The 14,528-nt window shown below is 35.4% G+C and overlaps 1 protein-coding gene across 2 annotated transcripts in view; it reads left to right on the plus strand.

Annotated features, from left to right (window-relative positions):
* LOC148952239 (adenosine deaminase-like) overlaps positions 1-14,528 on the plus strand; it is a 56,959-nt gene that overhangs the window by 40,410 nt on the left and 2,021 nt on the right. For both annotated transcript variants that reach the window (XM_089088888.1, XM_089088887.1), the window contains exons 7-8: positions 355-524; positions 2,910-3,036. In XM_089088888.1, the coding sequence (XP_088945014.1) occupies positions 355-524; positions 2,910-3,036 (297 nt within the window). The remainder of the gene's footprint in view (positions 1-354; positions 525-2,909; positions 3,037-14,528) is intronic.

Genomic DNA, 14,528 nt, shown 5'->3' on the forward strand with positions numbered 1-14,528 from the left:
ACGGAGCTGGGGCTTTGTAACTAATGAACAAAAAACTTATCTGAACATACCAATTACTGGAGTAGGCCTAAACAGAATTTGCAGACAATGTTTACAAGCTATTTCGTTTTCAAAAAGACGGACTGGATGCGTTGTTTGTCTATTGTCAAGGAGTTTCTCCTTAACAAAAAAAAGAAAAAAAAATCAAATTAGCATTCGAGAGAATTGTGTTCAGAAAGAAGCCTACTAAGCAAGGTTGCATTGGTTTATCAGCCCTGATTCTGAGTGAAGTGATAGGACATGTCCCGTTAACTAGATAAATAAAGCTTTTAATTGTCTTAAATTTTTATTCCTGATCATTTTGCTTTCATTAAGGCCATTGATGAGTTGTTTGCTGAAAGGATTGGACATGGATACCATTGTGTTGATGACCCACTCGTGTATAAACGGTGTTTGGATTCGCAGATCCATTTAGAATGTTGTCCTTGGTCGAGCTTTATGACTGGCAGTGTCAAGCAAGATGTTAAAGAGCATCCAATTGTCAAGTAATGTCTTCTTCTTTTTTTCAAATAGCTTCACAAGTTTGATCTGTTCAGTTTCAATAATATCGATATTTTAATTTTTTTCTCATTTTACGTAAATATTTTAATCTTTTGTTTGATATATCCTAAAAAAAAAGTTGTTCTTTGGCCCTATCTTTGGCCAGGCAGGTACGCAAGAATTTCATTCCAGGGACCTTTAAAAATTTTCTGGGGGTGGGGGTGGCAACGTCCCCAAAAAAGTTTAAAAATAGGTAAATTGTGTGGAAAATGATAAAGGGCATAGTAAATGTGCATAATTCCAAGATTCCAGGGAAGCTCCAACCTGCCGAGGGGCTGTGATCCCTCGCCTCTTTAGTATTGTGGCAAAGAAAAATAACTAGAGACTATGTCCTAGACTCTTTTGACATTCTGAAGAACAGCTATAGTTGAACCAAGTTTCTTTTTTGCACTACAGCAAAGACAAGGACCATTTCCTGCTTTCCTCGAAATCTTGAAAACAGGAATTGTGATAGGGGGTAGGGGGTGGGAGAGGTTTCATCTGTACCCCTTGATGTTCTCTTTTATACTAAAAAGGGTAAAAGTAACTTAATAGAAATTATTTTGCTTAGCTAAATGCTCGTGCTAACAAATAAACTTATTGCGGGACAACAAACATATAAGATGGTGAATAAGTAAAATGGCAAACCTACCTCATTTGTTCTTAGTATTTTACGCTGTGATCTTTAGATGCCTTTTGGTCTTATTCCTGAATAATCTAATTTCAATCCGCTCGTGTTAATGAACTTTAAGAAAATAGCGACCCTTATTGGTAGGAATCGAAACGAACCGGCTGTTATTCTCGTGTAAACATAATCTATTTTTATTTTGACTCCAAATGTGTAATGCTCGTCAAGTTTTAAGTTACCCATCAAAAGTTATAATTAACAGAAAATTTTGCATTGTTTTAGAAAAAGAAGGAAAACACTCCCTAAATGGGTGTTTTCTCAGTCAAAACTGAACCATCGACGTCTGAAAACTCAAACTGAAGGTTTTAAGTCCCTATGTTCAAAAATATTCTGTTTTGTATTTTTCTGAAGGAGTGTGGCCACGGACATTTGTCTATTTGATCACTTATTTTTTTTGTTCTGAAACTTATCGTATCGAGCCGTTGGTTATAGGCTACGGATAGATGGATTATAGGAACGGAAATTTATTCTAGGATTTTTGAATTATTAAAAGAAATTGGGTGATAGAAAAGTGCACTTCTATGCTATTCTGTGAAACTAGACAACAATTTTAGCCCGAATAGGACCAAAATGCGATCGAGTGAAAATCGATAGTTAATCAGTTTCAAACTATAAATTACTGTTTTTCCATACCCCAAGTATCAAAGATCATTGTGCCGTGTGGTGGCATATTCCTTCCTAAACATATACGCAGCCCAATCTTATGATAGTCTCACAATATTATTAGAATAATCTTAGGTATAATTGAATGCAATTGGTAAATAAAAGACTTGTAATTATTAACCACAGAAACATTTGTCGCCTTCTAAAATGCGTTCACGAAAGCACTAATTAAATTTAGGGTATGGAATAGGGACCTTTAAGGGACGCGCCCACCCTGTATGTAGGGTAATTTGCATTGGTTTCAATTTTAACGTCGCTCTCTATTCCGATTTGAAAAGCACTTTTATGTGTTTAATCCTTCTTAGAAGGATTCAAAATGTCTAACAAAAAAGAAAAACCGGAAAAGTTCAATGTGTTTTAAACCTATTAGCCTTGCTTCAACTGTTGTGTTTCTGTCTACTGGTTCATTATATCAAACTCCTTACTATAGAAATTGTTTATCAGCAAATTTTCACTTTCTTTAAGGAGTATTTAAATGAATCCAACGATAGCTACCATCTCTTTTTTTTGTATTAAATCTAAAATAATATTTAGGAATAGGACTAAAGAAACGGTTCAATGAATTGGGAAAAGTGCAGATATATTTGTAAGATCCTCCGCTAAGGTTACTTAGAAGAAAAATATCCATTCAGGTTGTCAAATAAAAATAGAAATGAAAGAACAAAAACAAAAAAATGTGAGGAAACAATGCAATCAGATGTCAAAACAATAATCACATCCATAGAGAAACCTAATTTTATTTTACTATTAATTTCTTTCTATATTTTTTCACATGAAATTTCAAGAATATATTGACCAAAAAAATAATTAAGTACGATTCTATTATAGACAATAAGTAAAATGAAAAAAAAAAAAATCATAAGAATTAGATATAGTTTATATTACAAGAAATCTGAAAAAGGAAAGACTAGCTTTCATTATTCCTCCATTGCCTATTCCTGGTTATCAATACAGTTTTTGGTTCTTTTAAATTCTGATAATACATATTTTCTCTGTATAGGTTTAATCGAGACGGGATGAACTTTTCAATCAACACTGACGATCCATCCGTTACAGGAACTACGCTGCAGGATGAATATAAGCTGGCCAAATCGTGGGGACTGGTTGATGCTGATATTATTAAAACGGTAAATGTCATTAGAATGTATCAAAAAACATAAATATTATACTTTTTTATAACTGTTTGTGTCAGTAATCCAATTGTTCCCAGCCAACTACGTATTAAAATTTTCAGAAGACAGTTGTTGTGATGCTATACAACGGACAGTTGAAACTGAGGCGTCTTTGAAGACACGAAAACTTAACTTGAAGCGTCAATGTCTTTCCAAAATCCCAGAGTATAGGATTTTTTTTATAAGATAAGCGAGCATTTCCAATTAGATTGTATACAGTCAGATTTCATGAAAAGACGAAGATTTCGTATTTTGATATTTCTACCCTGTTTTGCCTCAAGCTGGGGTTCTAAGTTTAAATTTACAGACTGTTCTTATGGGTGTGTGGTGGTTGTTGAGGGGATTTGGCATTTGCGTTTTGGGAATGTGCAAAATATCTCTTCTGTGGTCCTCGCAAAGAGTGTAAGGGCTAAGGGTATGTGGTCAAGGATGGGGTTTCAAGGATCTACGGCCAAGGAGCTCGGTTTTGTTTTAATGTTTATTTTTGGATGGTACATTCTGAAAATTTCTTTTCTAAGTATGCTATATTCTTTCGCAATAAGAGATATAATCGGTTATTCAGCACCATATCAGACAGCTATTATTAATCGTCCTTAACAAGATAAGATTTATTGCAAAAAGCCTGTGGGCCATAGCAACACAAAATACAACCTACAAACAAAGCTTGAGGGACAAAATACAACTTCAAATTATACAAACCAAGAAAAAACACACACAACAAGGTAACATTTTAACCTACAAACAACAACCCTAATAAAAATCAATTTCTGAAAACCTTAACAAACTATCCCCTAAAACATAATTTCCTATGTTGAATCTCTAAATGAAGAAACTTACTCAACTGTTTGATAACACACATGTTCCTTTCTTATATTCGCTCAATTAACCAACATTCACTCTTAAACACTCGTTCAAAACATTCATTTCGCAACTCAGACAGCTCTTCACACTCGGATACAAAATGAAAGAGATTCTCATCAACACATAGGGCAAAAATAGGGGCCGGCAGCTAACCTAAACTTTCTCAAAAATGTTCTTCTCTTCTAAGTTTTTAAATATCTCCCCTTATCAACAACATTTCTTCAAGTCCTCTCTATTCAACCTAAATTCAAAATAAACTCCTCCCCCAGCACTTTTTAGCCTGGGAGTAAAACTTCAAAGACATAGATTGGTCCTTATGGGCATGCCACTCTTGAATTTCTTGGTCGTTTAGAGTTTGCTGGATTTCATTCCATACTGACACGCTCTCGTTCATTGGGTCTTTTCTTTCATTCCGCATCTCCAAAAGGCCACAAAAGTCCAGTTCTTGACATGATTTGGCCACGAATCACGTCTACCGTTCTTCAAAGTCTCTCAATAAACTAACTTAAGAAGCCGAACTCTAGCCTAATTATTTTCTCCCAAATTTTCACCATTCTAACCAATCTAACACTATTTTAATTGAAAAGCCCAAATCTGTTTGAAAAGCCCCTAATTGAAAAGCCCAACCACTGAAGTAAATGAATCCTTCAAGCCTAAAATTTCCTTAAGATATCTTAGCTAAACTACTTCTAACTTTAAGAAAACCCCAAACTTCGGCCCGATAGCGTAGATTAGAAGCTATTTTTGTCTGGAATACTCTTTGAATCTCCATATCAGCTAACTGACCTAAATTACTTTTCCATAGAATATTTATTAACTAACATATTACCCCTTAAATTGCAATGATCTCCATTCCCTTTCATCTACATCACCCCTTAAATTACAATCATCTACATGCCTACATACCCACATCCCCTTTAGCGCACTAAACTTAACACCTAAATAAACAAATTCCTCTTTAGCCTCTAAGATTAGTCCTCCAAAATTAAAATCAACCTCCCCTTTGCTTCTAAATACTAATATTACTGACTTCCTAGCATTTAACACTAAATTCTTTTTTTCTAAATAATCTTTTATTATATCTAATTGCGTCTGAAGACTATCTCTTCCATACGCCACCAGGGATATTTCATCCGCAAATAACATACATGATTGCCAAAACCAATCCAAAGATACATAAGGGGCTCTATTACTTTTCATTAAACTATCTAAATCATTAACAAACAAGGAGAAAAGCTTAGGAGGTAAAATACCTGCTGGTTTGACTCCAACATGAGACGTAACCAGCCTAGAAAATTTCCCTTAACCTTCACAACAAACTTCACCCTCCGATACATATCCGCTATTATCGCTACAAAATAAGAAGGCAGGCTTATTTCTAACAGTCTTTCAAGTAACAGCTTCCTATTTACCAAGTCAAAAGCACTCTTCAGGTCTAAAAATGCTGCGAATAGCCGACCATTTTTCCCTCTAGAATATTTTCTTTTCAATATATCCAAAGTAAAATATGATCAACAGTGCTAAACGTAGATCTGAATTCCGCTTGCACCGGGCTAAGTATTTCTTCCTTTTCTAACCAATTTCTTAACCTAAGTTCCAGAACCTTACAAAATAATTTACTTACCACATTCTCCATTGTAAGGTTGCCCCTACTAGCAGGGCTAATAAATTTGGTAGCGTGATACAAACTGAGGCGTTGGGTAAGAATCGGTACTCAGAATTCAGTGACAACTGATTTTATTTATAAAATAAGATAAAAGAAAAAGCCGGCTGCGAATAGCCGACCATTTTTCCCTCTAGAATATTTCCTTTTCAATATATCCAAAGTAAAATATGATCAACAGTGCTAAACGTAGATCTGAATTCCGCTTGCACCGGGCTAAGTATTTCTTCCTTTTCTAACTAATTTCTTAACCTAAGTTCCAGAACCTTACAAAATAATTTACTTACCACATTCTCCATTGTAAGGTTGCCCCTACTAGCAGGGCTAATAAATTTGGTAGCGTGATAGAAACTGAGGCGTTGGGTAAGGAATCGGTACTCAGAATTCAGTGACAACTGATTTTATTTATAAAATAAGATAAAAGAAAAAATATTCTAATTCTATTTATGTTGACTATTTATGTTGACTATTTCCAAACCTCTTCTAAGGTCAAATGATCTACTTGTTCAAATCCACCGATATATACCGAAAAGAAAAAGATTAAGTTAATCCTAAGCTAACGAATGTTTCAACTTAAAGGGGTTACACTTGAACAGCTAGTCAAGGCTTGAGTTCTGGGTTATTAAAACCCTTTAGTTCAAGTTATATTTGAGCTAAGCTAAGAATAACCGTACTTGCTTTTAATTCAAATTTTCATTAACCCAAACCAAGAGATTCTTTTCTTATTTCTTGAAAGGGTTGTGTATTCCTTTGACCTTTATTAAGCTTTAATTTTAGCAGGGAAACTTAATTGAAAATATCTTGAGATAAAGGTTTAGAAATTCTTAAGCTGATAATATTGTTCCCCTTTATCCCCTAACCTGCTTGTGTAAACATTGAGGTCACCTTTGCATAAACATGCAGTACGGGATTAACGAAATGAAAGAGTGATTAAAAGAAGAACGGTGTGTTCCTCTTCGTATAAACGTCTGAAGATTGCACAAAGGGGGGGGGGGGTAATGAAGGTTATTCTCCGATAATTCCAATTTTTGAATATAAGGTCTTTATAAAATCAAGCTAAGTCTCAAGGGACTCTAGGCTGACAAGGGGAAGCCCAAATGGCTCTCCTAGCTTTCTCTTCTTGGTTGAGGTTTTCTTTCCTCCTTAAACTCTCAGTTATTCAAAGCTTAAATTTCTGGGAAGAAATTTAATATGGCTTATTCTAACCTCAAAAAAATGCTGTTTTGTCCAAAGGGCTCAAGCCTTGCTTAGGTGGGAATACTAACGAAACTATAAGTCCCAAAATCATCAAGTTCTCTTATATACGTATTAAAATTATTTCCAAGTGACAGAAGCCTTTTAGAGGCTTTTCTTCTTATTTTGACCTTTATCTTCAAACTTTTATCCCCAGGGAGAATTTCAGACAGACAGTGGTAGCTTATAGTTATTACAAAGTTAACACTTACTCTTTGTTCGATTTCCAAAAAAAGACTACCCTGTTTTCGTTCCTCAATCCCTATTTTAAGTTCTCTTTTTTTTGTTCTTCTTTCCTGTCATTGGTCAGAGACCAGTTTGATGTCATCCTAATAATAATTCTTTGTTCAAGAAGTAAGTATCCGCTTTCTCTATTAAAAACCCTGCTTTTGGTCATGTGATTCAAATCGCGTAATATCTCTTGTCGTTGACCCCTCGAGTTTGAAGCGGCAGTCCGCTATTTGTATTTGCATTTTATGGTCCTTGTTGAATCAAGGGTACGGTTGTTCAAAATCAAGCTAAAGTTGTTTGTTTCCTTAAACAAAGAAAATTAATACTTCGTTACCCTTATCATTACGCAAAAGTCATACTTTGCTATCTTTATAATTTAGTCAGGTTTATGACATATCTTTACCATTTAGTCAGGTTATGATGGCTTTCCCACATTTTTACAACCTCCCACACTTAAAATTCTTAGTACAGTTATTTTTTCTTAATGAAACTATAAATTGCTAAGAATCAATTTAGTTTAATCTCCTTCTCTTCTACATTTACCTGAAATCCTTGAGAATTTTGTTTCATATAGTCTAACCGTAGTTTTCTCAATGTTTTGAATATTATTCCTATAGAGACTAGTCCTAATAAAGATAGAAATAGATTAAGGGTATTGAAAAAAAAATGTCCAGTTGCTAGCCGTTTTACTTCCTTTTCCTTCCTTTAAGGAAATGTGCATTTTTCTTAGCTCAGCTATGCCAATCTGCCTCTTGGAGTTGTTCTGGAAATATATAGAGATTAAATCTTAAAATTCTTTGCTCCATTCGTTTTTTTATACCAGCTATGGAGAGGTTTCCTTCTAGGCTAATTATCGATATATTTAAAGGTGCCATTTCCTTTGTAATCTGTCCCCTATACATACTGTTCATCTTTAACATTTCTGCAGTTAGAGAACATTTTTCTGGCAATTTCACTATTGAGCTGCCTTTTATATATGTGAGTTTACTGTTTTCTTTTCTGTTTTACATTCGAAATGTATTCTTATTTCTTCTTTGAAAGGAGATGTGATTATATACTTTTCCCTTCCAATTCTTTGGATTAAGATTTTATTCTCCTTTATAATTTTGGTTTGACACTCTTTATTAATTAATGCATTATTTTCCATATAGTTTTCCAAAATTCAGGAGCTTATTTGTGTGCTTCTAATAACAAATTGGTGGTTGCAAAATAATGGTATACTTTTTAAATTACATCTTTTTTCTATATTGTCATCTTCTAAAAAATATCTCGTTTGATCTTTACTTAACCCAAAAAATTTGAACTCATTTTCTATTTGAAAGAAATACGAAGTGTTTGACACTGGGATCGGAATGTTGAACATTTCGAACATTCTGAACCTATCTTGCTTATCTGATATAGAAAAATCACAAATAACCAACAATTTCAATTTTTGTGTCGCCACATTGCAGCTAGTCGATTTATAAAGTTCCAGTAAGCTGTATCGTCTGTAATTTACCGATATTGTATAGCCTATTGGCAGGGAATTTTCAATTCCGAAAATTGTCCTAAGCATGTCTGCCGGATCTGTAATAATGAATGGAAAACTTTTATTTTCTGCTTGAAGAATAGAAAGGATTACTGTTTTTGTTTTCTTTACTAACTTTTTTATTTGAATTGGACCTTTAGTTACTTCCTTGTTTATCTTTTTAAGTTGTCTTATATTTACTAACCGTCGTTTATAATTTTTCAACTGGTGTAACAAAAAGACATTTTTATATAATTCCGGTAACACTAGATAGGGTCTCCTATAAGAATAATTTTCTGATGAACTTTATTGAATGACTCTTTTTTTTTATACATATTTGTCGGCTGACAAATACCTCTTGAACGAGATTAGATATTCATTCATATTTAGAACGAAACTCCTCTCAATCATCCGCGCTAGTGACTCCTGTTTCATAGTCCTAGTCTTTCCGTGCTAGTGACCTTCATAGTCCTAGTCTTGTCCGTGCTAGTGACTCCTGTTTCATAGTCCTATTATGTAAGTGCTAGTGACGTTCGTAGTCATAGTCTTGTAAGTGATAGTTCCTCCTGTTTCATAGTCCTTGTCTTTCCGTGCTAGTGACCTTCGTAGTCATAGTCTTGTCTGTGATAATTAGTGCTGTTTCATAGTCCTTGTCTTTCCTTGCTAGTGACCTTCGTAGTCCTAGTCTTGTCTGTGCTAGTGACTGCTGTTTCATAGTCCTAGTCTTTCCGTGCTAGTGACCTTCATAGTCCTAGTCTTGTCTGTGCTAATGACTCCTGTTTCATAGTCCAAGTCTTTCCTTGCTAGTGACTTTCATAGTCCTAGTCTTGTTCGTGTTAGTGACTCTTGGTCATACTAAATCTACTACTAACGGTTAACTTATATCTACAAAACTACGGAATCTGGGCCTGTGCCTTCTGGTGGCTCCATAACCATTGCTTGGAGGCCGAAGTACCTTCGGCAATATTGCCTTAAAGTTTTTCTTAGGGGTGGTGCATAGGTGTTGGAGCTAAACAATATTTTGCTTTGTGACCTATTTTACCACAGCGGATAAAAGTTGGAGGATTTTCCCATTCCGATTGTCTATATAGATCCCCGTAAGTCCAGCATTTTATGCAAGCATTTTTTCTTTTACTAAATTTATACTTGGAATAATTATCCCAAGTTGGTCCTGACATATCTTTCTTTCCACAGTCCAAACATTTCTTTGGGTTATTTTTATAATTTCCTATGTTTTGAAATTCTTCTCTGGAGTTATCTCTTTGTTCTCCAGGGGATGTCTTGTCTCCTAAGTCAACCACTGTTGCTCCCAAAGACATGTCTGAGAAGTCCCTATACATTTAATCAATCAATTCAAATCTCTTCTCGACAAATAGGCTTTGAAGCCTACTTGTGACCGTGGCATCTCTATATTGCCCTTCTAGAGCGTTTATTCTAGACTGTGCGTCCTGTAGTGCAATTTCTAACTCTTTGATTTTGTTTTCATTTGAACTAATGATTGTTCTATCCTTATAAACTCTTAATGTGGAAACCTTTTGAACCTTTAAATTGTTTTAAACTACTAAATGATTTAGTTTATAAATTGCGTAAGAATTAGCTCAATATCTCGATTTAAATTAACCCTCAAGGTTAATATTATAAAGTAAAGGTTAATATAGAGAAAGTAAAGGAGAAGAAAGAAAGAATCTTAGGAAGATAAAAGATAAAAGTCTGTCTGAGCTTCCCTTTTAGGTTAAAATTTTCCATTAATGAACACTTTTCCAAACTTTTCTGTCTTGGATAGCTTTGGAAAACTGAACACACACTTTCTTGTGAGGAACAGGACTAAACTGTACTAAGTTTTAAATTTAATTAACCCTCCCCCACTTAAACGAAAGTTGTACCGAACTTGAGTACCGCTGCGACCAGTTGTGAGGTTGCCCCTACTAGCAGGGCTAATAAATTTGGTAGCGTGATACAAACTGAGGCGTTGGGTAAGAATCGGTAGTCAAAATTCAATGACAACTGATTTTATTTATAAAATAAGATAAAAGGAAAAATATTCTAATTCTATCTATGTTGACTATTTATGTTGACGATTTCCAAACCTCTTCTAAGGTCAAATGATCTACTTGTTCAAACTCACCAATATATACCGAAAAGAAAAAGATTAAGTTAATCCTAAGCTAACGAATGTTTCAACTTAAAGGGGTTACACTTGAACAGCTAGTCAAGGCTTGAGTTCTGGGTTATTAAAACCCTTTAGTTCAAGTTATATTTGAGCTAAGCTAAGAATAACCGTACTTGCTTTTAATTCAAATTTTCATTAACCTAAACCAAGAGGTTCTTTTCTTATTTCTTGAAAGGGTTGTGTATTCCTTGGACCTTTATTAAGCTTTAACTTTAGCAGAGAAACTTAATTGAAAATATCTGGGCATAAAGGTTTAGAAATTCTTTAGCTGGTAATATTGTTCCCCTTTTTCCCCTAACCTGCTTGTATAAACATTGAGGTTACCTTTGTATAAACATGCAGTACGGGATTAACGAAATGAAAGAGTGATTAAAAGGGGAACGGTGTGTTCCTCTTCGTATAATCGTCTGAAGATTGCACAAAGGGGGGGGGGGGTTAATTAATGTTATTGTCCGATAATTCCAATTTTAGAATATAAGGTCTTTATAAAGTCAAGCTAAGTCTCAAGGGACTCTAGGCTGAAAAGGGGAAGCCCAAATGGCTCTCCTAGCTTTCTCTTCTTGGTTGAGGTTTTCTTTCCTCCTTAAACTCTCAGTTATTCAAAGCTTAAATTTCTGGGAAGAAATTTAATTTGGCTTATTGTAACCTCAAAAAAATGCTGTTTTGTCCAAATGGCTCAAGCCTTGTTTAGGTGGAAATACGAATGAAACTATAAGTCCCAAAATCATCAATTTCTCTTATATACGTATTAAAATTATCTCCAAGTGACAGAAAGCCTTTTAGAGGTTTTTCTTCTTATTTTAACCTTTATCTTCAAACTTTTATCCCCAAGGAGAATTTCAGACAGACAGTGGTAGCTTATCGTTATTACAAAGTAAACACTTACTCTTTGTTCGATTTCCAAAAAAAGGACTACCCCGTTTTCGTTCCTGAATCCCTATTTTAAGTTCTCTCTATTTTGTTCTTCTTTTCTGTCATTGGTCAGAGACCAGTTTGATGTCATCCTAATAATAGTTCTTTGTTCAAAAAGTTAGTATCCGCTTTCTCTATTAAAAACCCTGTTTTTGGTCATGTGATTCAAATCGCTTAATATCTCTCGTCGTTGATCCCTCGAGTTTGAAGCGTCAGTCCCATATTTGTATTTACATTTTATGGTCTTTGTTGAATCAAGGGTACGGTTGTTCAAAATCAAGCTAAAGTTGTTTGTTTCCTTAAACAAAGAAAATCTATACTTCGTTACTCTTATCATTACGCAAAAGTCATACTTTGCTATCTTTACAATTTAGTCAGGTTATGACGTATCTTTACAATTTAGTCAGGTTATGATGGCTTTCCCACATTTTTACACCATAAAGACGAGCCTAAAGTTTTCATGTAATTTCCTGTCACGTTTCTTAAAAAGAGGTACTGCTACCGAAGTACCCCATGAGCGAGGCCAACAAGCTTTCTTCACCGTGAACGAGAAAATTGAGGTCAACATGGGTATTAAAGCAGTCCTTTTTAACCTCAGGGCCTTTGTAGATATACCAGCTGTTCCTGGACCCGAACTACCCTTCATCTTTTACAACTGATCCCGAACTTCTTGTTGAGACACAGGCCTAATTAAATCATAGTGATCATGGTTGCAGAGGTAGCTACAACCTAGTAAAGAGTGAATCACAGCCGATAAGTAACCGAATGTTAAAAAACGTGTTTTGAAAAAAAAGACTACCTAGTGAAAAGAAGTTTCATGTAACACTGATTCAGGAATGGTAACTATTATTTCGGTTTGTCTTAGAAGTAAAAGTTTATTGCGAAAGAAATTTACGGTGATTTCGAAAAAGAGCCTGAAACTCCTCAAAAATGGCATCTGATCAAATTCAAAAGTCTACCGTTGGAATCAGCACGGTCGAAAACCTAGTTATGGGAAATTACAGCCCCCTTCCTTTAACAACAAGGAAAATGACTTTTGCATGGATAGCACTTATCTGTCTCCCGTTTTTTTTTTTTTTTTCGTTTTTTTTTTTTTCTATTAAGGCTAGGGGATGCCCAGAACATCATAGAGAGGTGTATAATAGCTTATTCGAACGGAAATTAAATTTTCTAGTGCTATTTTTACGTGACCAAAAGATTGAAGGACAACTAGCCCCCCTCCCTAAAGGCCCTCTCCCCCCAAAGTCACGAAATCACAATTTTGAGATAGCCATTTTCTTCAATATAGTCCAAAAGTAAAATCTCTGCTTTTGGTGATGATATGACCCTTCATAATCCCTGGGGAAAAGGATGCACGCTTTATCAGTAGTGGACGTATTTATATTACGCTTATCAGTATGAGCGTATTGTTATTGGGTGTATCGGTATCGCAGGTAACTAGACAGATTTTTAATAGCTCGTATAAAACATATTTATCATATCTACGCCCAAAGGTGCAATTTCGTCAAAATCCGGGGGGGGGGGGCAAAGTTGGAACCAATTTTCCCAAACCAAGTGAAAACGATAGTGAAAACTGAAAAAAGGCCATATATTACCAAAGAGACAAAAATATACTAAAGAAAACTGACCCGTTTCTCTGGATACTTGAATTATGCAGGTTTATCTTAGTTTTGAAAAGATTTTTGTGCAGAAACTAAATTTCTGCTGGGGGGAGGGCAAAATGAGATCGGAGGGGGGAGGGGGGAGAGCTTGGGTCTGCAGGAAGTAGTTGTCACCTCCTGCCCCATAAAAAATTACGCCCCTTTCTACGTCCTTCCTATAAATTCCACCGTCAGCAAGTTCCAAATAGCACTAAAAACGGTATTTTTGGTGTTATTTCTCAAGTGGAAAAGCTGGGGCTAGTTGGCTACCACGACCTTTTAGAGTGACGTTTAGTGGTTCATTTGAAAGCTATTTTTCCTATCTACGTGATGTTTATCTATTCTACCATCCGTAAGTGTGATATACCAACCACTAAATACAACACTTTTGATGTCGCTTCTTAAGTAGAAAAGCTTGGAAGTATAAAACGCTATCATCACTGCAATAATTATGATCCAAAACCCATAGCCGGAGGTTTTCAAGAACAGCTCCCGTATGTTCCTCCTCCAAGCCCCCTTAATAAGCTAGACATTAAGGAACAAGCACTAATATATCAAATTAGATTATTAGAGGTTTGGTTCTGTTGGTTCGACTTTGAATTAGAGTGGCTTGCGTTCGACTCCTGCTTTTTTTTTTTTTTTTTTAATCATGGTATTCTCCCTTCTATACGATCATTTTCAGATAATTTCACTGTTTTTGTAAATGTGATGCGCTCATATTTTCACGCACGTCCAAGGAAGGTATTTGCTCAAGTACTTTTATTCAAAGGGGAATACAGGGCATCCAGTTCATGGTATGCAACGACATTCTGAGTAGATCACTAAATCCATACCCCAACGAATGGCGTAATTTTGTCAAAATCCTGTGGGGGGGGGTGTCAACGCTGGAGGCAATTCTCCCAAAACAAGTGAAATTAACAGGGAAAACTGAAAAACGAGCCTTATAGTAATAAAAAGGGTAAAGATGTGCTAAAGAAAATGACCTGTTTCAGTAGATGCTTGAACTATTCAGCCTTATCTTAATTTTGACAACATTTTTGGAGAAAATAAGCTTAGGCTGGGAGGGTGGGGGGTGAACTGGGGTCTGGAGGAAAACTGAGGTCTGGGAGAGGAAGTTGCCCCCTCTGCCCCATGCCAAATTAAGCCCCTGGTTCCAACCTCCTACCACTCAGTAGTTGGAGAAGTGTAGGCATGTGGTTCTGAAACCACTCAAAGTTGCATACTAAAAGA

This window comes from Artemia sp. Qi Xiang Cuo, chromosome 5, assembly GCF_049724085.1.
Source record: "Artemia sp. Qi Xiang Cuo chromosome 5, ASM4972408v1, whole genome shotgun sequence".
Lineage (NCBI taxonomy): Eukaryota > Metazoa > Arthropoda > Branchiopoda > Anostraca > Artemiidae > Artemia > Artemia sp. Qi Xiang Cuo.